The sequence below is a fragment of the Chiloscyllium plagiosum genome, unplaced genomic scaffold (genome assembly GCF_037043375.1).
Source record: "Chiloscyllium plagiosum isolate Xiang-an unplaced genomic scaffold, Cpla_swu_hap1 HiC_scaffold_7, whole genome shotgun sequence".
NCBI lineage: Eukaryota > Metazoa > Chordata > Chondrichthyes > Orectolobiformes > Hemiscylliidae > Chiloscyllium > Chiloscyllium plagiosum.
Genome location: NW_028270145.1, coordinates 71,560,665 through 71,588,097, shown reverse-complemented (window position 1 = coordinate 71,588,097; position 27,433 = coordinate 71,560,665). Strand labels below are relative to the sequence as shown.

General features: G+C 40.2%; 1 protein-coding gene across 3 annotated transcripts in view; it reads left to right on the top strand.

The window, feature by feature from the left end:
- Positions 1-27,433, top strand: part of lrp2a (low density lipoprotein receptor-related protein 2a) — a 337,835-nt gene that overhangs the window by 63,410 nt on the left and 246,992 nt on the right. For all 3 annotated transcript variants that reach the window (XM_087989117.1, XM_043693942.2, XM_043693941.2), the window contains exons 3-5: positions 1,986-2,108; positions 7,694-7,810; positions 26,135-26,245. In XM_087989117.1, coding sequence (XP_087845243.1) covers positions 1,986-2,108; positions 7,694-7,810; positions 26,135-26,245 — 351 coding nt within the window. The remainder of the gene's footprint in view (positions 1-1,985; positions 2,109-7,693; positions 7,811-26,134; positions 26,246-27,433) is intronic.

The following is a 27,433-nucleotide window of genomic DNA, read 5'->3' as shown; positions in this document are numbered from 1 at the left end:
CAGATCACAGGAAAGAATAAAAGAATTGCATTTGTTGCTTGAATTCTTTTCTGAGACAACACTCCGTAATAAAACAGTCTCACATCAAATGTTCTACCTTAGTTTGTTGTGAATAATATAATAGAAAGTGTGCAGCCCTCTTTCAGTGTGCTCTCGCTGCAAATCTGACCATGGTTTGATGAAGTGTCCACAGATTGACAATGACTCTGTCTTTTCTGGGCCCTTGTTTTATTGGCATTTTCTCCAGAATCCCTGTCTTACCCATGCTGGGCCAGCAGTGTACAATTAAATATTATTGGGCAGGGGCCCCCAAGCCAAAGGTTCCTTTGGCTCCACCCTGATGTATAGATGTAGGTTGACTGATACAGTAAGAAAGCAGGGTGTAATTGCCTGACAGTTGATAGATGTTACAACAGGTTGGCAGTACAGAAACAACTAGGCACTGATTTTTTCTTTTTGTTGTTGGGTGTGTAGAATTCCAGGCTTTTCAATCTGACCTTTAAAGATAGCTACCCATATTCAGTCCTGGAGCAGGTGATCGAGCCTCATCCTCCTATTAGATGTTTATAAGTAAAATAAAATTCATGACTGGAATGGTCCTGCTCTCCTTTTTGAGCTAAAGTACAATGAGCAACAATTTTCCTTTCATACATCAACGAAGTTGACAATATTTATTTGCATTTTCTACGGTGATATTTATTAAGGTGTTTGAAAGACAACAGATGAGAAATTCATTCCTAATTTTATGAACATGCTGTGTCATTCAGCAAAGCTTGTGGGATTCTGATTAGGAAGGGACCCATATTGACACCTGATTGAGATTGGATAAGTTAATGCAGATCACAGATGTATTCCTGCTCTTTAAAGGCTCAATTATTTATTGAATAGACTTTCTCAGCCCCATTTTGAGTCTTCCAAGTCTTTACTTGGTTTGTTAATTGAGAATATAAAATGGAAATTAACAGCTCATGTTATAAAATTATTTACCCTTAAATTAGGTAGCTGATTATTTCTGAACCTCAGTTCTCAAAAACATACTATTGCTGCTTTTATTTCAATATTGTTATAGTTTTGAATGTTGGGAAACTGGAATGTATTAATAGTTTTCACTTTTTAAAATAAGCCATAATTGTCCAGGTTAAGGAACTGATCAAATCTCGAGATCCAATGCTTTTTTTTTTAACAATTTACTAACTCCCTAAACTTTTTAAGGTAGTTGCACAATTGTCTCTCACCTGCAGTCATGGGCAAGATTTTCTTGGACAAAGACTCTAGTTGTTGTGGTTCTGTTCACCGAGCTGGGAATTTGTGTTGCAGACGTTTTGTCCCCTGTCTAGGTGACATCCTCAGTGCTTGAGAGCCTCCTGTGAAGCGCTTCTGTGATCTTTCCTCCGGCATTTGTAGTGGTTTGAATCTGCCGCTTCCGGTTGTCAGTTCCAGCTGTCCGTTGCAGTGGCCGGTACATTGGGTCCAGGTCGATGTGCTTATTGATTGAATCTGTGGATGAGCGCCATGCCGCTAGGAATTCCCTGGCTGTTCTCCTCTGTTTGGCTTGTCCTATAATAGAACAGCCAGGGAATTCCTAGCAGCATGCGCTCATCCACAGATTCAATCAATAAGCACATCAACCTGGACACAATACACCGGCCACTGCAGCGGACAGCTGGAACTGACAACCGGAAGCGGCAGATTCAAACCACTACAAATGCCGGAGGAAAGATCACAGAAGCGCTTCACAGGAGGCTCCCAAGCACTGAGGATGTCACCTAGACAGGGGATGAAACGTCTGCAACACAAATTCCCAGCTCGGCTAACAGAACCACAACAACGAGCACCCGAGCTACAAATCTTCTCACAAACTTTGAAAGACTCTAGTTCCGTAAATTTGGGACATTAGAGTACCCAGAGCTGTATGTATTGTATTGCTAATTTTAAAATTCTCTTTTATCTTTACTTTACCGATAGTGTATTTATTTTGATTTCAGCTCCACCTACCTGTACAGCAGGACAGTTCCAGTGTGAGGGAGATGGGGAATGTATTTCTCAAAGTTGGGTCTGTGATGATGAAGAAGACTGTGATGATGGATCTGATGAGCGTCATCTATGTTGTAAGTCCAGGATTTTATTTAATATATTTTCGGTATAAATTTGGAATTCACCTTTTCTTTTTAGTTATTCTAAAAGAATCTACTTTGATCCACTTTCAACTCAGCCTGACAGAGATTATTTTCCTATGTATAGATTTCAATGCTGTTTTATAAAATGTATGTTATACCTGTTCTGGGATGTCACCATTGCCACGATCAGCCTTGTAATTCTTGAAATTCAAGGATTGAAGATGCCTTGCACAAGGAATGCCTAATGCAAATTCTGCTGTTATCTCCAAGACAATGCACCCATTGCTTTCAAGAGCACCAAATATTTAACATAGTCATGGATACATTATTGAAGTGAGTGAAAGATTGTAACAGTATCAGGCCATTTAGCTAATTAAATTTTATATAGGTTTAGCATAAATATTGAAACTGTCTCAAAGACACTTATAATGAATTCCAAAGAGAATTTATTGCTACTTGTTATTTAAGTTGCCCGCATGAGCTTTGCAATATGTTTGTATAAATGCAAATGATATAGATGTAGAGTAGTTTAGCTTTATTATTTTTGTTTGGAAATATAGATTAAAAAAGCTTTGTTTGGATTTTAAACTACAAGAAAGCTACAGAGAAAATAAATCTCCACTTTTAGTCCTGAAGGACTGTTGAAATTTTGTTCATAATTAATTATCAGTCCTTATCATGACAGCTTGAGAATGTACACTGATCTGCCTGTTAAATGAATGCCAAGAATTTCCAAATAGTTCCATATTGCCTTCTTTCTTCAGTGTTTGACATTTTAGACCATGATGCAGAGGTTTGGGAATTGTGTCTGATGCTGATATATTTGTCTATGAAGCAAAGTTAAGTAACAAGTTAGTTATAGTAGGAATTTGAGCACAGGGATTTTATGAAATTGAAGTGTAGCTTTCCATTTAAATTGGATTTACAAATATTTATTAATCTTTCAATAAAGTTATTGGTAGACCATTTATTCCTGTAATTGGAATTATTGCTATACAAACCTATTTCTGTGACAATACAGTCTAACAGTTGCATCTAACTGATGATTTCTTTCCAGTAACCCACTGGTCATTTCAGCATTTTATAAGTTAAGATGATTCACTTTGTGCAATAGCTCCTGACAATTAAGTTATCGCTGTTTATAAATTTTGGTTTGGAAATGTAATCGTGAGCTAAGAGGTGACCTTTGCACTGTAAGTAACCGCTTGTTTAAAAAGAGAACAAACTGTTTTTTGTGAGCCCGGGCCTGCAAGTTAATTGCAGGTTGGTTGGCGATCAAAGAGCTCCATAGAGGTTTTGCATTTAAACAGACAGCAAATGTTTGACATTAATTAAGTCAATACTTGGGAATTGGTGTCAGCAAGTCTGGAAGGGAACATGATGGTCAAGCAGAGGGAGGATCCAGAGCTTTTGAACTATTTTGAACTGAGGATTTCTAAGAGAAGGAGCTTGACTGTTGATACTACAGCATGAAAATTTACAAGCTCCCTGCCTTATCTCCCATTATCAGCTATTGGAAGTTCAGAGAATAGAAACTAAGTTATAAGTACTGTTGAAACTACCTCAGAGTAAACTGAAAAGGTGACACTGATAGATGTTTTCAAATAATCAACCAAGTTAGCATCATACATGTTTGTGGAAAATGGCTTAAGTAATCTGGATCTTAGTTATTTTCTTTTTAAAAAAATTATTCATTACAGGTCATTCTGCTATACCATGAGTTTCATTAATATGAATTTGCTATAATACGATTGACGAATTGGGGACACTGTTTCTAAAGTTTGAATTTTTACATTGTATTGGCTCTGGCTCTATTAGTTTAAATGGTGCTGCTATTAAGTGATTTTCTTACAACATAGGGTTGCATGAGAATGGAACTATCATGTTATAGCAGAACTGACTGTACTGGTTATCATTTTAAATCAAATAAATCATTAAATTACTTTGTTATTTACTTTATTGGTAATAAATTATTAAGTCTTTTGTTTAAACTACAAATCTGGTGCCTGGAATCAATTATGCATGAAGTCACATCAACAATAGCAGGAATCACTTTCAGATTAATGCTATCAATAATTTAGTTTGATCAGTTCAATATCATATTTGTCGAAGGTCAAAAAAGATAAGAAGCTACTTACATTACATTTTAAAAGAATACATTAACAGTGTTGGGCCCCAATTTTTATTCTTCAGTCATATGCACAGAGGCGTAGGAAATTCTGGTTTTGTGAACCCAACCTTAAAATGGCCACTCATACATACTATTTTGTCCAGAGGAGTGGGCTGGTTTTCAAATTAGATTGGGCAACCTAGATAAAGTATTGATTTATTGGTTCCCAAATTGGTTCCCAGTTTATTGGTTCCCAAAGTTGGCTGGGCAGATATCGTGCCTGGGAACTCCAGTGTGCTATTCAAAATTTAAAAGATAAAGATAAAAAATAAAACATTCTCCCTGTTCTCACTTGCTCACTATCTACATGCGCTATTCATGCTAACCTATAACTACCTGTGCTGCTGTACCATCCTACATGACCTCTCCACACCTGTGCTAGTCCATGCTCATTCATTCATCCACATGGCCCTTGTTAAATTCCATGCCATGTTAACTTCATTGGCAGTGCTCTATATGTATCCAATCATTTCCAAGGCTGGTATAGCTGCTATGCCAACTCCGTTGAATCAGTGTGTCTCTTAATCTCCATGTTGGCTCATCTAATATCTAAGATGGGCTTAACTTTATTTTGTCAAGATGCCTCTTGATTTGTCAGTATATTTATGGTATCACTTTTGAAAAAGAGCACATTCATGCAAAAAATCTAATACATTGAAATTGCTTTAACTAATCCCTTAGGAAAGCAAATATTAGGGGCAATTGGGAATGTCAGTCAATGTTGACTCTGTCAACAATGTCTACACCCTGTATGTGAATAAAACATTCACTAATTTGGGAACTAACTAAGTTTGCAATGGAAATTTTATAATGGCTTATGTGAAAAGGCACTCTGAAATATTTATTGCTTTTCTTTTTAAATGTGTTATTGGACAGTTCTCTTTTTTGCAGTTCCAATGGACTTAGGCGCTTCTTGAGCACAAGTATGCCTTTTCAGAATCCCAAAAAATGCCTTATATCTACCAAGGGCTGCTTTACCTCCTTTAAGGTCTGTCCTGCTCCCACAAACCATATCCAAACCTTACTTCTCCAATAGGGGAGAAACATAAATAATTTCTCAAGCCCTCAACCTTCGCAATCGTTCATCTCACACACCCCCAATGTCTTAACCATGTGAATTCATGCAACCTATTGTCCTGTACCCATCATGATAACCTTACATGTTCTCCCATGCCATTGTATGCCCCTTTATCTCCAATGACAACTGAGTGCCTATTTCCAATCATCAGCCTTCTACCTTCACCTGCCTTGCCACCCGGAATATCCACAAGTGCTCATGTACATAGGAGAAAAGCTATAGTTCTATTACTTAAAATTTCATATTGTAGACCACACTCTTGACACTTGTTGACCTTCACAAGTTGGGCAGTTTGAAGGATTTTATGCATTTGTTAGAAACAGTCTTCTCCAGTGTTGGCACCTTCATATTCAACAGTTTAAAAGGATAGCTGATACTTTTCCCATCTCCTGTCCCTACTCCCAAGGTGTATTAGAACCATGTCCACAGAGGTGCTGAGCTCTCCAAAGGGGTACACTGACTATCCAAAAGAAATGCATTCAAGATGATCTGTCCTCACCTACTCTAATCTCCATACTCCAGTTTTCAGACACCAGGCACTCCAAAATATGGTGTAAACGGAGCAGTTAAAAATTTAAATGGCTAGCTATCTCTGGGAACTGTGCATGCATGCCTTCCCTCAATCCTTTCCCCACCAAAGTGAGAAATGCAAGGTGTCAGGATGGAATATGGAGGAGGTGCTAGATGGTGGTAATACTTTGGATTCCTACCTTACCAGCATTTTCACAGTACAGAAACACCCTGTAAAGGCAAATATTAGAGCCTTGGTCTTTGTGATTGTATCAAGTTTAGTGGACAGAGATTTTGGTCAGAAATCCAATGTGTCAATGCTTGAACAAGTGTGAAGGCATTCTAATTATCTTGTTATGGATTGTGCCAGTAGTAATGTTGTAATCTTGTCACTGATGAACTTTAATGTCAGAAATCTAGTGCTGCATTGATTTGAAACTTCAGCAAAATTTAAGAAGTAAATCAACTTTATTTACCTGATTTATCACCATATACAGCAAACCTACTGACTGTTAATCCCATTCGTACTTTCCACTTTACTTCACTGAAAACCTATTCCAATTTCTTGTTTTGTTTGAAAATTCTATTCAATTTATTTTTCATTTCCTACATCTGAGAATCTAATTTAAATGTGTCCGTCACATTTAAAAGGTTTGCCTAGGTCATATTAACTGGATCAAATCTCACACTTACCTGATAATTTCAAATGAGACAGTCTTATAAGAGGGTTGGTTGAACATTAATTGAGATCCTCATATATTTTCATGACATATAATCTTAAGTTAAATAGTAACTGAACTGGGCACCTGCTTGAGATTACCTGAGGACCCTGGAAAAAAAGAATGAAGGTTGCAGTGTCAGAAAGAACAAGGCTGTTAAGTCAATCTCCAGCATTTGTGGGAGGCACGGTAGTACAGTGGCTAGCACTGCTGCCTCACAGTGCCAGAGACCCGGGTTCAATTCCCACCTCAGGCAACTGTCTGTGTGGAGTTTGCACATTCTCCCCATGTCTGTGTGGAATTTGCTCCGGCTTCCTCCCACAGTCCAAAAATGTGCAGGTTAGGTGAATTGCCCATAGTGTTAGGTGAAGGGGTAAATGCAGGGTAATGGGTCTGGGTGTGTTGTGCTTCGGAGGGTCGGCGTGGACTTGTTTGGCTGAAGGGCCTATTTCCACACTGTAAGTAATCTAATCATTTCTGGGCTTTGGCCACTCTGTTTCTGTTCAGTGGGTGACCTTAAAATCTCTCTTTATGACTGCAAGTACAATCCTTCCTGTAAAAACATATTTTACTTACAAGCAAATAGAAAATAGTTTAGGCCAGTGCATAGATAATTATAAAAGAGAAATTGAACACATAGGGAAAACAAAATCTGTGTCCAGTGCATCATTGTACATGCTAGAAGACAAATGATTCAAATGCAGCCTGCATATCAGGAAATTTAGTTTAATTGATTTGGAGGTGCCGATATTGGATTGGGGTGGACAAAGTTAAAAACCACACAACACCAGGTCATAGTCCAACAGGTTTATTTGGAAGCACTAGCTTTCGAAGCGCTGCTCCTTCATCAGGTGATTGTGTGATTTTAAACTTAATTTAATTGATTTAGCATTGTGATGTCAGTTTGTGGTAAATTACTTTATACAACTGACATGAAGAGTGTCCAGGATAAACTGTTCTTATTGTCTATATTTTATGTTGTATGGGCTTTACTTGTTACTAAATGTGAACATACAAACAATATTGAATAGTGTTTAAATCTTTAGCATGTAAAGTTAATTCTTCTTTTGATAAACATTTCTTTCTCCTCACTGTGTAGCTGCAAAAACATGCACTAGTCAGCAGTATACTTGCACCAATGGAGAATGTATCCCAAGTGAGTACAGGTGTGACCATGTCGATGACTGCACTGACAAAATCGATGAAAGAAGCTGTCGTAAGTTCTTAAATTCTCATAATGTATTTTCTCAGTCTTTGCACCTTAGGCATTTTAGTTTGTTGGATTAAGCTGCTCACTGATGGAAGCAATTGCCCTCAATCTGTTCCTTGTTTTCTAAAACTTGCTGCGGAATCTACTTGCTGTGGATTAGACCAAATGTTCAAGTACAGTATTGCAGTGACTTGCTTGGTCCTGTTAATGCTATTGATGGGTGTAATTAAGTTCGTCTGTGTTGGTGTTATTTGGTATATTTTGACGAGAATATTGTATATATGTCAGTTTAAAATGCTGAAATGTCAATCACTGAGTCTATTAGAAGGAGTATGATTGGCATTTGTGATTGGAATTTCAATTTCATGCATAGCTGCAATTTAAGCATTCCAAAGTCAAGATAAATAAGAGCGATTGCTCATAACAAACAGTAAGTGTGGGGTGGGAACATATCTGTTTTATGCATTATTGCAAATAGGTAATGGCATAGTAATGGTACAAGTGCTGTACTTAATAGAGTTTCCTGTAAAACTAATGGATTGATAAGCTATGGCAGTGTAAATTTGTATTCACTGATATCAAAACAGTGTGAAATCTTTCTAAATTGTTGTTATGACTTTGTAACAATGACGAGAGCATTATTGAGCTTACATTAATCAACTGGGCAAGTTTCTGTTTTGTATTTGACCAGTGATACTGTACAGAAAGGAATGTACTGACAAATATTTTATAAACAGAAATTGATATCATCTGCAAACAATACCTGAGGCTGATAATTTTGTTTTCTTTTCTGCACAGTTGCTAATGAGCACGAGATACTGTTAGCTGAATAATTGATGGTTTCAGATTAATCAAATTTAAAACCATCCACTGAGTAGCATTCATTAATGTGTTTAATATGAATGAATATATACTATTTTGGCGATGTGTCAGTTACATTGAGGCTTTTGGAGAATTTCTGTCCACAGAACCAAATGAGATTTCTAACCATTTCTTATGAAACCCATCTGATTAACTACCTACCCGTCACTATGATGTCCCTTTTGCCTGATTCTAGCCTCACTTTATCACTTGCTATACCAGAAACAACTTGCTACTGCTAGGGATATTCCAGAACTATCCAGCATTCCTGGTGCGTGCAATTCTGGTCTCCTTCCTATCGGAAAGAAGTTGTAAAACTTGAAAGGGTTCAGAAAAGATTTACAAGGATGTTGCCAGGGTTGGAGGATGTGAGCTACAGGGAGAGGCTGAACAAGCTGGGGCTGTTTTCCCTGGAGCGTCAGAGGCTGAGGGGTGACCTTATAGAGGTTTACAAAATTGTGAGGGGCATGGATAGAATAAATAGGCAAAGTCGGGGTCGGGGAGTCCAGAACTATAGGTTTAGGGTGAGAGGGGAAAGATATAAAAGAGACCTAAGGGGCAACATTTTCATGCAGAGGGTGGTACTTGTATGGAATGAACTGCCAGAGGACGTGGTGGAGGCTGGTACAATTGCAACATTTAAGAGGCGTTTGGATGGGTATATGAATAGGAAGGGTTTGGAGGGATATGGGCCGGGTGATGGCAGGTGGGACTAGATTGGGTTAGGATATCTGGTCGGCACGAACGGGTTGGACCATAGGGTCTGTTTCCATGCTGTACATCTCTATGACTCTAAAAGGTCTTGTGCACCTGGAGAAGCACTGTTGGTCTGAAGCTGCTTTGCATGGTTCTGACATTTACCCAGGACATGATTAATAACGGAAGACAGTGCCCCATCAATGAACTTCCGTGCTTAGACAGCATATTTTCTATCTGATTCCTCACACTCCCTCTGACTCTGTACTTTCTGTCAATCAAGGTTCATGCTCTCCCACTCACTATTGCTTGCAACAACTTCCCTCACTTGCTCTCAGCCACTCAGTCCCTGACACCACAGACATTGTGTGGCCTCTGCATTGCCTTCTGACTCACTTGAGACGCCTCCCCATCTGCACTAGCACTAACAGCTGTGTCACTCATATTCATCTCCCTTAATACCTATGTCTTTCTCATTCCAGGAGAAAATAGCCCACAATAAGACAGAATGAGTTCACAGAGGTGGTGGCTTGCCTGATATTTGGTTCCTCAGCCCTTATAAGGAGCGCATTCTGACTCTTAATGCCCTGAGTAGGCTGACTGATGTGTCCAGTTTCCTGGACTGGTTTGGGAGGCTGCCCTTGACGTACTGTGCTGGGGCATACTGACTAAAGGTTACTTCCCATCTGCCTCCAAAAAAAAGATCCTGAGCTTCCAGTTCCTGCCACTTCCACACACCACCTTGTTCTCTGGTCAACAGGAGAAAGTGAAGTCTGCAGATGCTGGAGATCACAGCTGAAAATGTGTTGCTGGAAAAGTGCAGCAGGTCAGGCAGCATCCAGGGAACAGGAGAATCGACGTTTCCTGAAGAAGGGCTTATGCCCGAAACGTCGATTCTCCTGTTCCCTGGATGCTGCCTGACCTGCTGCGCTTTTCCAGCAATACATTTTCATCTCTGGTCAACATCCCTGCCTCGGGCTTAATGCAGTGCTCCAGTGAAACTCAGATTGATCTGAAAGAACGGCACTTTATTTTCTGCTCGGGAACTCTAAAGCCAATGGATTCAATATCGAGTTTAACAACTTTAGGACTTGAGCTTCTCTCATGTGTTATTCAACAGCCCAGCTCCCCCCCCCAAATATTTTAAGAAGGTAACCTAGACCCTAACATTTTCTTATTTTAAAGGCAGTTATGAAGTGGATATTCCAGGTGTGCTACAGCTGGTCAAACCACTCGGCTTTAAGCAAAATAATTTATTTAAACAGTACAGTTGAAACACGAACAAAAGAAAGTGGAATTTACAATAAATTAATGACTGAAAAACTTAACCAACCCAATACAGCAATTATTCCTAGTTAACTGTTCCAATGCAGCAATACCCCAACAACATACTCCCTGGCAAAAAGGTAAATTCAAACACAGATTCTTACAGGCAGCAGGGAACAACATCCAAAGAGAGATTTCAGAAGAGTGTCAGAGGAGCTCTTTATAGACAATAGACAATAGGTGCAGGAGTAGGCCATTCAGCCCTTCGAGCCTGCACCACCATTCAACATGATCATGGCTGATCATTCCTAATCAGTATCCTGTTCCTGCCTTATCTCCATAACCCTTGATTCCACTATCTTTGAGAGCTCTATCCAACTCTTTCTTAAATGAATCCAGAGACTGGGCCTCCACTGCCCTCTGGGGCAGAGCATTCCACACAGCCACCAATCTCTGGGTGAAGAAATTTCTCTTCATCTCTGTCCTAAATGATCTACCCCGTATTTTTAAGCTGTGCCCTCTGGTTTGGCACTCACCCATCAGCGTGTCAAAGTGTCCAATCCTTTCATAATCTTATATGTCTCAATCAGATCCCCTCTGTCCTCTAAACTCAAGGGTATACAAGCCCAGTCGCTCCAGTCTTTCAGTGTAAGGTAATCCCGCCATTCCAGGAATTGACCTCGTGAACCTACGCTGCACTCCCTCAATAGCCAGAATGTCTTTCCTCAAATTTGGAGACCAGAACTGCACGCAGTACTCCAGGTGTGGTCTCACCAGGGCCCTGTACAGCTGCAGAAGCACCTCTTTGCTTCTATACTCAATTCCTCTTGTTATTAAGGCCAGCATGCTATTAGCCTTCTTCACTACCTGCTGTACCTGCATGCTTACCTTCATTGACTGGTGTACAAAAACACCCAGATCTCTCTGAACTGCCCCTTTACCTAAATTGATTCCATTGAGGTAGTAATCTGCCTTCCTGTTCCTTTACTGAAGCTTGCAACTCTCCTGGACTCTTACATCTTTTGATTTCTACAGCTAATATAAACTAGAAAAAAAAACAGTACTGGGAAAACCGGCCACTCCCCTTCCAATGTCAAACTCCCTCGACTCCTGAGCACCTCTGCCTTTATGACCTCTCTTCAATAGCCAAGGCTAAAATAACCTTTTTAAACTGACAGCATCATCACATGTGTCCTTACATCAACTCCCCACACACCGGGCCTTGCTAACTTATGGTCTGCTATTACACACAACCCATTGTTAGCCACGAACAGTCCCCATTAACAGCTATTCATTTTCCTAGCCTGTTCCTTATCTACTCCTTTGTCTGTCAACTGTTCTTCTCTCTCTTTGGGCTTTATCCCCACCTGTCAGTTATTCTTTACACACCCCCAGCTTCATCGTCTACAGAAAAAAAACAACTTTTTCCTTGCTACCATTAGTTCTGGGGTACTGTCATTGGCCCATATCCTTCCAAACCTTTCCTATTTATGTATCTACCCAAATGTCTTTCAAACATTGTAATTGTGCCTGCATGAACCACTTCCACACAGAATGTTCATCACACACCACCATCAGTGTAAAAAAAAGTCTCATGTCTTTTTTAAATCTCACTCCTCTCACCTTAAAAATGTGTTCCCTAGTCTTGAAATCACCCATGCGAGGAAAAGACAACTACCATCAACTCTCGCTCTCATTATTTTATAACTTTTATTAGGTCACCTCTCAACTTCCTACATTCCAATGTAAAATGTCCCAGCATATCCAGCCTTTCTTTATAACTCAAACCTTCCATATCTGGCAACATCCTGGTAAATGTCTTCTGAACCCTCTCCAGCTTAATAATATCCAGCTTGTAACTGGGCAACATGAACTGGACACAATATTCAAGAAGAGGCCTCATCAATGTCCTGTATAACCTCAACATAATGTCCCAACTCAGGGGACCTTGGTGATGGGCAAGTTGTTGGAGGAAATCCTGAGGAACAGGATTTACATGCATTTGATAAGGCAAGGACTGATTAGAGATAGTCAACATGGCTTTGTGTGTGGGAAATCATGTATCACAAACTTGATTGAGTTTATTGAAGAAGTAACAAAGAGGATTGAAATCCATATGGATTTCAGTAAGGCATTTGACAGGTTCCTCATGATAGACTGGTTAGCAAGGTTAGATCTCATGGAATACAAGGGGGAACTAGCCATTTGGGTACAGAGCTGGCTCAAAGGTAGAAGACAGAGGGTGGTGGTGGAAGGTTGCTTTTCAGACTGGAGGCCTGTGGCCAGTGATGTGCCACAGGGATCGGTGCTGCATCCACTACTTTTTATCATTTATATAAATGATTTGGATGTGAACATATGAGATATAGTTAATAAGTTTGCAGAGGACACCAAAATTAGAGGCATAGTGGACAGTAAAGAAGGTTATCTCAGAGTACAACGGGATTTGGATCAAATGAGCCAATGGGCCGAGGAGTGGCAGATGGAATTTAATTTAGATAAGCGTGAAGTGCTGTATTTTGGAAAGGCAAATCATATTAGGACTTATACACTTAATGGTCAGGTCCTGGGGAGCAATGCTGAACAAAGGGACCTTGGAGTGCATGCTCATAGTTCCTTGAAAATAGAGTTGCAGTTCGATAGGATAGTGAAGAAAGCGTTTGGAGTGCTTTCCTTTATTGGTCAGAGTATTGAATACAAGAGTTGGGAGGTCGTGTGTGGCTGTACAGGACATTGGTTAGGCCACTTTTAGAATATTGTGTGCAGTTCTGGTCTCCTTCCTATCTTGGAAGGATGTTGTGAAACTTGAAAGGATTCAGTAAAGATTTGCAAGGATGTTGCCAGGGTTGGAGGATTTGAGCTAAAGGGGGAGGTTGGATAGGCTGGGGCTGTTTTCCCTTGAGCGTCGGAGGCTGAGAGGACCTTATAGAAGTTTATAAAATCATGAGGGGCAAGGATAGGGTAAATAGACAAGTCGTTTCCCTTGGGTGGGGGAGTTCAGAACTAGAGGACACAGGTTTAGGGTGAGAGGGGAAAAATTTAAAAGGGACATAAGGGGCAACGTTTTCACGCAGAGGGTGGTACATGTATGGAATGAGCTGCCAGAGGAAGTGGTGGAGGCTGGTACAATTACAACATTTAAAAGGTGTCTGGACGGGTATATGAATAGAAAGGGTTTGGAGGGCTATTGGCCAAGTGCTGGCAAATGAGACGAGATTAGAATAGGATATCTGGTAGGCATGGGTGAGTTGGACTGAAAGGTCTGCTTCCGTGCTGTCCATTTCTATGACTCTCTGACTGAGCAATGAAGGCAAGCCTGCTAAATGTCTTTTTAACCATCCATTCTCTATGTACTTTAAGTCTGGCATCTCTGGCTGAGTGGCAAAGTGCAAAAAGACATGATATGACAGGCATTGAATCTCTGAGCATCCATAAAGGGTTGAAGTGAGTGAACAGTAGACAGCAAGCAAACAGGAAGAAATTTTCCAAGGATGCTTACCTTGGAGAAGTTCTCCTCCTCTCTCTACAAGGATGTCAGTGAGTTTCAACACCCTCCCCACCCCCCCCCCCCCCCCCCCCCACCACCACTCAACCTCCCCCACAGTCTGCAGTCCTCACTTTCTCCAGGCTGGGTATTCAGCCTGGGCCAGTCAATGAGCTAGGTGCATGTGCCTAAGTGCAAAGGGTCCTTGCTGCAGTATTGCAATGATAGTTGCCATTGTGACCAGAGGTGTAACATTGAAGTGCAGATGCATACCACAAGTGGATTAGATTTGTGCCGTTGGGGTTTTGAGAATTTGGCACTTGTTGGAAACCTATCTTTCTGGATGTGGAATGTGTGTGGCTGGTGCTCAGAGTGTGCCCTGTGATGTGGTATCCAAGGTCCAACATGGAGGTCCTTTGGAGCAAGCTGTTAGCTGAAGTTACCAGGTACCTGCTCTGGTTTCCATGTTGGGAATTCTCAGCATATGGTTTGCTAGTGGCAGGTGGTGGGATAGAAAGCTGCATATTAAAGGAGTGAGATGTATGGCTAATATGGCCGCTAACATGCAATGATCTCCCTTAGTAAGTAACTTGCCACTACCTAGTGAGAATCTTGCCTTGACATCTGGAACTTAGTTGAAAGATGCTGTAATTTCTCCAAATATTGAGGTAGATCTGCCACATTTGTTGCTTAGATCACATCATTCATATCCATGTAAGATTTTGCCCAACAAATTCAGTCTTGAAAAGTTTGACCTGGAAAGACAGTGCACTATAAATGACATTTTTTGTTTAAAAAGTAGGTTAACAGCAGACATTGCACATTTCCTGAAAAGGTCAGAATTCAGATGACACCAGGTTAGAACATAGAACATAGAAAAGTACAGCACAGCCCTTTGGCCTATGATGTTGTGCCGAGGATTAATCCTAATGTAAAATAAAATAGCTTAACCTACACACCCCTCAATTCACTGCTATCCATGTGCATGTCCAGCAGTCGCTTAAATGTCCTGAACGACTCTGTTCCATCACCACTGCTGGCAATGCATTCCACGTATGACTAAGTCTCTGTGTAAAGAACCTTCCTCTGGTGTCCCCTCTATACCTTTCTCCTAATATCTTAAAACTATGACCCTTCATGCCAGTCAATCTTGCCATGGGGAAAAATCTCTGGCTATTGACTCTATCCATCATTACCTTGTATACCTCGATCAGGTCACCTCTCTTCCTCCTTCTGTCCAGAGAGAAAAGTCCAAGCTTAGTCAACCTCTCTTCATAAGACAATCCCTCCAGTCCAGGTTGCATCCTGGTAAACCTTCTTTGCACCCTCGCCAAAGCCTCTGTATCTTTCCTATAGTAGGACGACCAGAACTGGACACAATATTCCAAGTGTGGACTCACCAGGGATTTGTAGAGCTGTAGCAAAACCTCGAGGCTCTTAAACTAGATTCCCCGTTAATGAAAGCCAAAACACCATATGCTTTCTTAATAACTCTATCCACTTGGGTGGCACCTTTGAGGGATATATATACTTGATCACCAAGATCCCTCTGTTCCTATACATTGCCAAGAATCCTGTCTTTAATCCTATATTCAGCATTCGAGTTTGATCTTCCAAAATACATCGCATTTTTCCAGATTGCACTCCATCTGCCATTTCTCAGCCCATTCTGTCTATGTCGTACTACAGCCTGCAATAGCCCTGGATTCTATCAATGGCACCGCCAACCTTTGTGTCATCTGCAAATGAACTAACCCACCCCTCAACCTCCTCATCCAAGTCATTTATAAAAACTACAAAATGCAGAGGCTCAAGAGCAGAGCCCTGCGGGACCCCACTCAACATTGACCTCCAGGTAGAATACTTTCCATCCACAACCACCCTCTGCCTTCTGTCAGCCAATCAATTCTGAATCCAGATAGCCAAATCTCCCAGTATCCCATACCTCCTGACTTTATGAATGAGCCTACCATGGGGAACCTTATCTTATGCCTTGCTGAAGTCCATATACACCACATCCACTGCTTGACCTTTATCGACCTGCCTTGTCACCTCCTCAAAGAACTCAATAAGATTTGTGAGGCATGACCTGCCCCTCATAAAGCCATGCTGACTGCCTTTAATCATGCTATGCTTTTCCAAATAGTCATAAATCCTATCCCTCAGAATTCTATCCAAAACTTTGCTGACCATAGATGTAAGACTGACAATTATGATCCAACAAGTTGTAATCACAAGCTTTTGAAGCATGGCCTGTTTGCCAGGTGAAGTGAGAGAGAAACACATAGACATAGAATTTATTTGCAGAGAGATAAAAGGACAGAGAGATCAAAAGATCATACAAATGCTGTGAGTGGAGTGTTGACAGGCTGAATAATAGGTCTCTGCAAGTGATCAAGAGTGTCAGACGGTGTGAGTAAAGTGTCAACAGCTAAATAACAAGTGAAGGGATGACCCATATTCCTAGTAAATGATCAGATTAATTGGGACAGAGAGATAACTATAAAAAATTTAAAATAAGGTGGTGCTGGAGACAAACCAAATGACTTGAGTAACATAATAGGTATAACAGTTGCATGACAAATGTCTAACCAAAGTAATAAGTAATCCAAAATTTTACAAACTAATTAAGGTAGAGAGGCCATAACAATTTATCAACATGACAGTTTTAAAATAGGACAGGAAGGAAGATGTTACCAATACAGAAGGGTGTGGTGGGGTCACATGTAACATGACATAATCAAGATCACAGTTGAGGCCATCTCACCAGTATGGAATTTGGCTATTAGTCTATCCCAGTCCAACACTGTCACCTCCATAACATTGCCTGAAAGTTGATAGGATAAGTGAGTAAACTGGTTTTAAAAGTATATTCATTACTTAGGTTTACAAATAGAATGAGAAAAAAAAGCAAAAGTTCATGTTCAAGCTTCCAAAATTGCTTGTTAAGCCTTAACTAGGGCATGGTGCTCTAAACCATCCAAAGGAAAGGTAAATGAAGAAACAAGCTGCAACAGATTTATTGACTAAATCACACAAACGCTGTAAATTCTCCTTTCCTGTCTCCAGTTGAAATGAAAGGCAATATAAAACAGAACCGACAAGTTTTTCCACACATAATGGCAAAACTACTACCTTATGATAAACTTAAGCCTTAAGATGCAGGGGCTGCATTTTTGCGCCCAAGATCTCTCTGAAGAACAAAAAAAGATTAAATTTTGAAAACCTTGAACTTAAATGAGCATAATATATGAGAAGTATGTGTCCAGTATTAGAGCTCAAGATGAAAAAGAGCATCTTGATAAATATGCGACTGTATTAACTTATAGGATTCAATGATTTTAGTCACCTGAAAGATGGTTTCCTCAAAAATGGAGTTATCTTAGGCTAAGAAATTCTACCATGATACCATGACTACTATGAAAAGATAATCTGACTTTCGAAGTTTGAAATATTTGCAGAAGCTGTGAGCTTGTAAATAAACAACTACAGCAGACGTGCAGGAACAACAGACATGTTTGGGCACAAAGTCAGAAAATGCTCGGGAAATTCAGTAGGTCTAACAGCATCTCTGGAGAGAAAAACAGGGTGTTACTGTGTCAAGTTTATTATGGTTCTTCAGAATCTGAGTTTGTTTCAGATTTCTCCATTCCCTAATGCTTTTCACTATAGTGATAAGTAACTTCAACTTTTCAAGAGCAACAGTGTGGAGAAAAGCAACAGACATTGACAGAAGGACCAATAGAAAGATAAAAACAAAAGGGCCAGTTGTAAGTATTGCAGGGATCATCATATAAAACAAAAATGAAAGCCTTTTCATCTAGGTGTGTGTTGTAATGCCAGAAGTGAAACCACTTTGAATATCTTTATCTAGAAAGAAGACAGACAAGCCTATAGAAACAAGTATTACAGAGATGTTGGACATTGATTCTGACAAAACAAGTGTGGGTACTCAATCTACACTCCAAGGTGGATTGACAAAGCCAATTCTGAAAGAGAAAAATCGTTTGTAATTATTGAGATAAAGACAGTAGAGCGAGTGGACCGAGTGCACCAAATGAATGTGAAGTATTCATTAGACACTGGGTCTTCGTGCAATATTATGAGCCTCGCAGACCTGTGTAAAGTTACACCAGATGGCAATCCAAAAATGAAACCCTCAAAGGTAAAGTTGAGGATCTGTGATGGAATGATGCTCACCCAAGAGGAATAATTCAACTGAGAGCACAAAGCTATGGCAAGAATGGAATTCCAGATGTGAGACATTAAACTAAGGCCACTCATCCCAGCAGAAGCAAGATGAAAGCTTGAACTAGTCGCTGTAAACATTCCAGAGGAGATTTGCAATGTCTCACAGGCCACATTGACTGATAACTGATAAATTAGTAAAGTGAGACAGATGTTAAAGGAAAGAGGTGCTTGAGTGAATAACTCAGTGAGTCAACAGAGTTAGCTGAAAAGATTTTGAAAGAACACCAGAGAGCAATTTTTCCAAAAAGCAAATGTTGGAGGAAAAACTGACAACCCATATGCGTGTAAAGGGACTAACTACAATAATGAATAATTTTGCGAGTGCACAAGAACTACGCACACTGGGTAACCTAGGTAACTCAGTATAGATAGTACCTGTAAATTCATTTTTGTATAAAATTGGGGATACTAAGATGGAAATTCATTCCTTTACTAATTTCCTTCCTGGCCTGCTGGTGTATAGTTATATGATCTATACCATGAAGGACACTCAATGCAGACAACTACCTCATAAGCAACATTGTGCTGCTTGAAAATGTAATATCTGGCTTGTGAAATGGCTGAGTTACACTAGGTGTGGTAGGTCTTTACCCTAATAGAGGCAACACAGGTATCTCAGCAGCCCATTACGTTTGTGGCTGAGATGTTTAATACTTTATTTGTTTGTCTTTATCAGACAATGTGGCCTGTGAGACATTGTAAATTTCCTCTGAAATGTTTGCAGCGACGAGTTCAAGCTTTTATCTTGCTTCTGCTGAGACGAGTGGCTTTAGTTTAGTGTCTAACATCTGGAATTCCCATCTTTCCATAGCTTTGGGCTCTAAGATGACTGTGCCCATCCGTTCACTTCAGCATCAAGCTCTGGAATTCTCTAACTAAAAGATTAGCGGTAGGTGAACAATAATAATTTTAGAAGGGGTTGAGCCAGCACTTGAGGGTGAACTACTTAGACAGTTATATGTAAAAAATATGGGAATGTGATTAAGTGCAATTGCTCTTTCCATGTACCAGTACATGAATGATGCACCGAATGACCTCTTCCTGCACTGTAAATTTCTGTTTCCATGATTCGTGTAGATTGGGAGATATGGAGGGGCGGATGAGTGTGGGTGACTGAGGGTGGGTTGGGTGCAGGTCAGTTTTATAGTTACCGAGGACTAAGAGCAGGTTTCACTCCTTCTAATTATACTTTGGCAACGACTCATAATTTATTTGGAACCCTCCAAACTCTAACTCAGAACTGAGATTTTTATTGAGTAGATTCTTGGCACAAAGTACTTGCTCACTGGAAGCTTAATCTTCCCAGAGCATTAGGCTAGGCCACTTGATGATCAGTCCAATGAAGTTACCACTACACATTTCCACCAGCAACACTATTATTAAATGTAAATGCTGTATTATTACATTTCTTGTGACTGTTATCATTTTGCCATTTTTTAAAAGACATTATAGTGTTTGCAGAGTCAATTGCATGGTTTGGATACCTGTAAACAAGAAAAAAATCAAAGAAATGATAAGAACAAATGTTATGAATATGATCACACTTCCCCAATTTGCACACGTTTTTCAAAGTAACTTAATATAGGTCACGAACATACAAACATATTTGATTTTAAAGAAATAACTTTTTGCAAATCCAATGGGCATTGAATTTATATAATAATAGATTATCTGACAATTGAGGCATACTGTACATTTGTGACCTTTCAAGTTGCATTTCTGATTTTCGAGGAGAAAGTGAGGTCTGCAGATGCTGGAGATCAAAGTTGAAACTTTATTGCTGGAACAGCACAGCAGGTCAGGCAGCATCCAGGGAACAGGAGATTCGACGTTTCGGGCACAGGCCCTTCTTCAGGAATGAGCAGAGAGTGTTCAGCAGGAGAAGATAAAAGGTAGGGAGGAGGGACTTGGAGGAGGGGCGTTGGAAATGTGATAGGTGGAAAGAGGTCAAGGTGAGGGTGATAGGTCGGAGTAGGATGGAGGCGGAGAGGTCAAGAAGAAGACTGCAGGTCAGGAAGGCGGTGCCGGGCTGGAGGGATTCGGCTGAGACAAGGTGGGGGGAGGGGGGATGAAGAAACTGGTGAAGTCCAAGTTCATCCCCTGTGGTTGGAGGGTTCCCAGTCGGAAGATAAGACGCTCCTCCTCCGACCGTCGGGTTGTTGTGGTTTGGCGGTGGATGAGTCCAATGACCTGCATATCTTCGGTGGAGTGGGAGGGGGAGTTGAAATGCTGTGCTACAGGGCGGTTGGGTTGGTTCGTCCGGGTGGCCCAGAGGTGCTCTCTGAATCGCTCCGCAAGTAGGCGGCCTGTCTCCCCAATATAGAGGAGGCCACACCGGCTGCAGCGGATGCAGTAGATGATGTGGGTGGATGATGTCCCATTCTCCCAATTCCTTCGTCTCCGCCGCATCTGCTCCCAGGAGGACCAGTTCAAAATACGTACAACACAGATGGCCTCCTTCTTCAAGGACCGCAATTTCCCCCCCGACGTGGTCGACGGTGCCCTCCACCGCATCTCCTCCACTTTCCGCTCCTCCGCCCTTGAGCCCCGCCCCTCCAACCGCCACCAGGACAGAACCCCACTGGTCCTCACCTACCACCCCACCAATCTCCATGTACAGCGCATCATCCGCCGTCACTTCCGCCACCTCCAAACAGACCCCAGCACCAAGGATATATTTCCCTCCCCTCCCCTATCAGCTTTCCGTAGAGACCACTCCCTCCGCGACTCCCTTGTCAGATCCACACCCCCCACCGACCCAACCTCCACTCCCGGCACCTTCCCTTGCAACCGCAGGAGGTGCAACACTTGCGCCCACACCTCCCCCCTCACTTCTCTCCAAGGCCCCAAAGGAAACTTCCATATCCGCCACAGATTCACCTGCACCTCCACCCACATCATCTACTGCATCCGCTGCAGCCGGTGTGGCCTCCTCTATATTGGGGAGACAGGCCGCCTACTTGCGGAGCGATTCAGAGAGCACCTCTGGGCCACCCGGACGAACCAACCCAACCACCCTGTAGCACAGCATTTCAACTCCCCCTCCCACTCCACCGAAGATATGCAGGTCATTGGACTCATCCACCGCCAAACCACAACAACGCGACGGTCGGAGGAGGAGCGTCTTATCTTCCGACTGGGAACCCTCCAACCACAGGGGATGAACTTGGACTTCACCAATTTCTTCATCCCCCCTCCCCCCACCTTGTCTCAGCCGAATCCCTCCAGCCCGGCACCGCCTTCCTGACCTGCAGTCTTCTTCTTGACCTCTCCGCCTCCATCCTACTCCGACCTATCACCCTCACCTTGACCTCTTTCCACCTATCACATTTCCAACGCCCCTCCTCCAAGTCCCTCCTCCCTACCTTTTATCTTCTCCTGCTGAACACTCTCTGCTCATTCCTGAAGAAGGGCCTGTGCCCGAAACGTCGAATCTCCTGTTCCCTGGATGCTGCCTGACCTGCTGTGCTGTTCCAGCAATAAAGTTTCAATTTCTGATTTTACCCTGCCTGTAGTATTGATTGTAAACTAGGAACTGTCTAATTTGAGAAAAAGGGAAAAGAAGACGTTGATCCTTCAGGTCATTTTCAAGCATCTTCTAACTGAATGCCATGGTGTGTATCTCCGAGCCTGTTCAAACAGGGATTAGGATAAGAAATAAGATGAACAATAGCTACATTTAAGATGTTTTCATAAATATTTCAGATTAATGTTACAAAGGTTTTATTTAAGGTACACACAAAGATGAATAAGATGTTGAAGGAACAGAACAGATTACTATCTGGAAAGAACTGAAGAGGCATTCTTGTGAAGGAAAGCATGTCAGGTGGAATGTTTCAGAATCAGCAGCTATCTCTTAGATTTCCCTATATGGATTGATAGTCTTACCCATTAAACATGGAAGGTGAAATAAAAGAAGGAATATAGAAATTACAGCCAGGTTCAGGGCATTATTCCAGAAATACCTATCTTTGATTATTATCTTATTGGATTTCAGTAAGGTAATGTTAGTGACAGATTAAAATGCTACAGCAGTTTCAAAATTCCTTCTACATTTTGATGTGTCTAAAAGCTCATTGCAGACATAATCTTAGCATGAAATTTCTAGATTTAACAAGTTATTAAATTTTACAATCAAACCTTTTGCAAAAAGACATGAAATGTAAGACAGTACAGTGGAATAAAATGGTCTCATTTTAATTAAAACTGAATGACCTGGCTTAAGAACTCTCATTAAAATATAATTACCCAAGAATGTGTATAGTTGTACAAAATGACAGGGATCAAAGTAGTCAAATTCACTGAAGCTTGAAGTATGAGTTTTAAGTTTCCAAAGTATAAAAATGATATTGTTCCATGGGGCTACATCCTTTTAGTTTTGGACCATTGAGTGAAAATTAGAAAAAAGGTCACAGTAATTAAAAGGGGACAATGTGCAACAGGTTGGTCACAATTTGGAAAGTCAAGTGATGGCTAATTGATACAGGTGAGATGATGTTCCATTTTGGGAACCTTGAGTCCAGAAGCAATGAGTCTGAACAAATTAGCCCTATTAATTGCGGTTTCAGGAGAGCTCAACATTGTAACAACTTTCAGATGCTGTGAGGGAAATGCAAAGAAACTCCCAGAAGCTAGTTGCATTAATATCTCTCTCTGTCTGATTTCTCTGTGAGATTGCTCTTTTCAATTCTGTGTTGAAAGAGCTGGAAAACTACATTTAGAGCCACTGAAGGAAATAATTCTAAAGCAAAGGAAAAGGAAAGCCCCTGGGTCCAACTAATCAACCAGCAGATTAAAGATTGATCAAGGCTGCAGAGATAACAATGTGGTATTATTACAGAATCGAAAAAGATTGTGAGAACAAATCATTCAATTTGTTATCTGGACTGATAATCTAGAACTGTGTTTTGCTGACTGTATTTGTTTCTCTGCTCTTAATATTTGTGTTTTATCTGTTTCTCTTTGTCTGTTTCTGTATATGGCAATTTTGGTGTACTCTTCCAAGTTAGACATGGAACCATATAAATTTACTAAGAAAATGTACAAATAAGGGCATTTGATCATAGGAGGCAAAAGCATGATTGAAAATGTGGTAAACTTTAAGTGAAAATTAAGTTTCCTTAATTCTCATACACCCATTATTCCATACATTGAAGTAGCAGCCCTCTCTTTAGGTTAACGATACAAGTTAAGAGCTTTTGAACGTCTCTACAAAAAGTTGATTTTCAACCAATGAAAACTCATATCTTCCAAATATTTCCATCTTCAATTTGGTTAATAGAAAAGTAGAATTGCCAAATGATAGAAACACTTATTTCCATTTAATTTTCCATCCACCATCCTGACAGTCATGGGCTAATAATGCTAATGCTTTGTTTAATTGTTAGCAACCAATCTTTGACAATTACCCCAAAATAACCTCAGAGTGTGATTAGGAAAATTACCAGTGAAGGCAAGCTTTAAGAGCCATTGGTAATAGCCATCTGTTGCCCAAAATATCTTACACTTAGCAAAAATAACGATGAATACTGGAGAGAGACTAAATACTCGAAATATGAATACCTTAAATTTTAGGACGAAGGGTTTAAGAAAAAACATTACAAATGGGGCTAATAGATGAAATCTTAATTCCATTTGCGCAGAGTATGTTTTCTGCTTGATACATTTTACACACAGGAAAGACAGAATTTAGGAACAGCCACCCAAGGTTCATCAAAGCTCTGACGACTGAGCAACATTGCTCCTAATGCTCATTAAAGAGCTTGCATGCCCTGCTACAGGCTGGCACTGCATTAGAGGATCTCTTTTTTTCAGAAATTAGCTGAAAGTGGTGAGGACTACTTGTGTTACTTGAAGCAATGTTCGATTTTATTGCTTACTTGCTACGAGAGACTGACAGAGTATTCTAAGTCTGCGGAGGACATGCGAGTCCTATCGGGAGACTTTCTGGAGTGCTTTGACAAGATTCTACCAAAGCTCTATTTCCATTTAATACACACATTTTCTACCTCTGTCACCCAAAGACAGTGAGCGCTGTGCTATTATACTTTATTAAGGATTATATTAGAGTCACCAGGATTGGTCATTGTCATGAGGATCTTCCTAGGTTCCCATCTAGTCTGGAAGAGAATTAGGAGAAAGAAATAGGCACAGGTTGAACAGTATCATCTGCTGGAAGAGAGTGGGAGAGGAGAGACATTCAGTGCTCCAGACTTGTGAGAACTTAATCACCAAATTATGGAGCATACGTAGTGAAATATCAACCATTAACACTGTTGGCTGTGCCAAAGAGTAAAGCTAAGTAACTATGAGGGCTAAGTAAAATGATAATAAATCTGGAGAGAATGAACAGATTACAGTAGACAGTCCATACTTACAATGAATGTTTGCTGCAATTTGATTTTTTAAAAATTGATAGTGCCTTTCATTATCAGACTTTGGAGCACTGTTGTCACATGCTTTGTCTTCCAGGAGTGATGTTCCATTAAGAATATGAGCATCTGCATTCAACCTTTCAGTCCCTTCTCCGTGCAAAGCATCAGGCAATGACACTAATTCTAGCTGTACACAGTTACCACATCCATACTTTATCTAGAGCAGGTTCAAACAATAAAAACAAATCATAACAACTAATGCTTATAAATAATTTGTTCTGGAAGGTGCTGTGTTTCTTGTGTGACATTGCAGCTGTGCCCATATGCTTTGTGCATGGTGAAAAGGCTAAGACGAGTCAGTAGATAAATCACTCACTTCAGAATTTCTAGTAAGATACAATGAAGAGAAAAGTATATTTTTAGGAGCTCTTTAAAACCTGAATTCACTAAGTGCATTTTCACATACCTGTAAGCAACACAGTAAAAATACACACAATGTAAAATAATCAAGTTTCCAAACTTGGCAGCATCTTATCTGAAAGCAGGTGAGTATCCCTTTCAGTAACAATGGTAGTTGTTTCATCTGACTTATGCATCCTCCATTTTGTAGGCAGGTTGGCTAACTAGTGGTGGTGACAATGTTGAGAGTGGAGTCAAACTGACTTGCATGTTGATAACATGGTTGTTCAAAGCCATTTTAACTTCTGGAAATAAATCATTAATAGCAGTTAATTTAAGTTTTACTGAGCTAGTATCCTTTCAGAAATATATATACCTGAGATGCAAATCTTTAAAAGCTTAGAAAGGTAGACTTAGGGTGAGGTGTACAAAATATTAAGAGCAAGGAGGCATGTTAATTGATAAAGTTTTGTTCTGAAGGAGAGAGAGATATTGGACTCACGTTAACACTATTTCTCTCTCTAAATATGCTGCCAGTTTACTGAGTTTTTCAAGTACTATGTTTTTGTTTAGGTTGATAAAAATGTTCAAAAAATATAAATAGTGTATAGAATACAAATGGGAAAGATGAATCTTCACAAGATATTGGTTTAGGCTGCAGTGAAGATTATGAGAATAAAAATTAGATCTTGTTTCAATCAAGTGCAGAATGTGGGCACAGATGGTACATGTTGAATGGTTTCCATCTGTATCGCATGATTTTAAGATTCAATGTGCATGGAAAATTCAGGGAATGAAGGTAACTGTTGCATGTCAGATAAACTTTTAAAGATTAAAAAGCTTGCAAAAATCTTTAGATGTTTAGGTCATTTTGAGTCTTCACTTAAGCAGTAAAATGTATGGCATCCACACCCAACATATACATCCTATATGTATGACCTGTTAATTTGGAGAATATTCAGTAAATTTGTAACCTGCTTTAATTTTTTTTTGCATTAGGTTACCCTATTTGCACCCAAATGGAGTGCTCAAATGGAGCCTGTTACAACTCTAGCCAACACTGTGATGGAGTGTTGAACTGCAGGGATGGAACAGATGAAAGCAATTGCAGTATGTTCTGCTTTTCTGATGTTTAGATCCTAACTGCCTGACTGTAACAAATCACCTGTTAAAGACATCGATATGCAGACACAATGAAACACTGGCCCTGCCTGAAACAACTTATTATGTCCCCTGCAGTTCAGGAAAACGAATACATTGTATGGTGCAAATGGACCTCACCAAAACAATTTCTCATCTCTCAATGAAACTGGTAGAATGGGGTGGATCAGTGGAAATGAAAATTGGATGATCTCTATAACAAGTGACTGATTCTTTTCATCAGCTTTATGCTTGGGTATTTGCTACTCAATATGTGGAAAGCAGGAATATAGTAATGGTAACTTGTATTATGCTATTTTATCATGGATTTGCAAACAAATAGTCTGCTGGTACTTATCAGACACATGAACAATGCTCCTAATCTCACAAGCACATTTTGTTTCCTTATTACTACTTATTCTTTCATTATCTCAATCAGCATCCTCCTATCATGTAGGATAAATGTTTGTTTGCCCCTTGCATTGGTATTTATAAATTGTCCTGATGAGTGTAAGATAAAAAGCTTCGACAAATATTTTTTTTAGAGATACTCAAATTCTAACCAAACAACAATAGGAAATGAAATTGACACTTTTGTTTAAAAAAAAATTGGATTCCTAACTTTCAGCAATGACTGTAGTTTTAATACACTTCATTCATCTAATCTGATTGGGAATTTTAGCCATTTTATCCAGATGACTATTTGAATTATGCTATCAAAGATGGAATGAGGATGTTCACTGGCTTTATTTCCTGAAGCTTAATAGTTACACCTTCAATCATTGACTGTACTCTCAATGTTTTGTATTGTAGTGAAATAAAATTCATGTTAGAGTAAATTCTTGATACAACTTTCTATTTCTAGTTTTCTCTTCTCCCTTCCTAAAACTGACACTCCACCAAAATTGTCATTCTACACCAGTGACAGAGACATTAGATCGTGACTCTTAATGTATTTTCCCCTCAACTCACAGTCTCATATTACACTTTTACAACAGGGGCTACCGGACAATGTACGAAGCTGTGAATTCAGATAATTATTTTTATTCACTTCACACTTCACAAGAGTCATAAGGTGTATGTGTCTACCTGGGCCATTAAACCCCGCAAAGTCTGGGGCTTGATACTATCAGAGTTCAATATCTTACTAGTGATTCA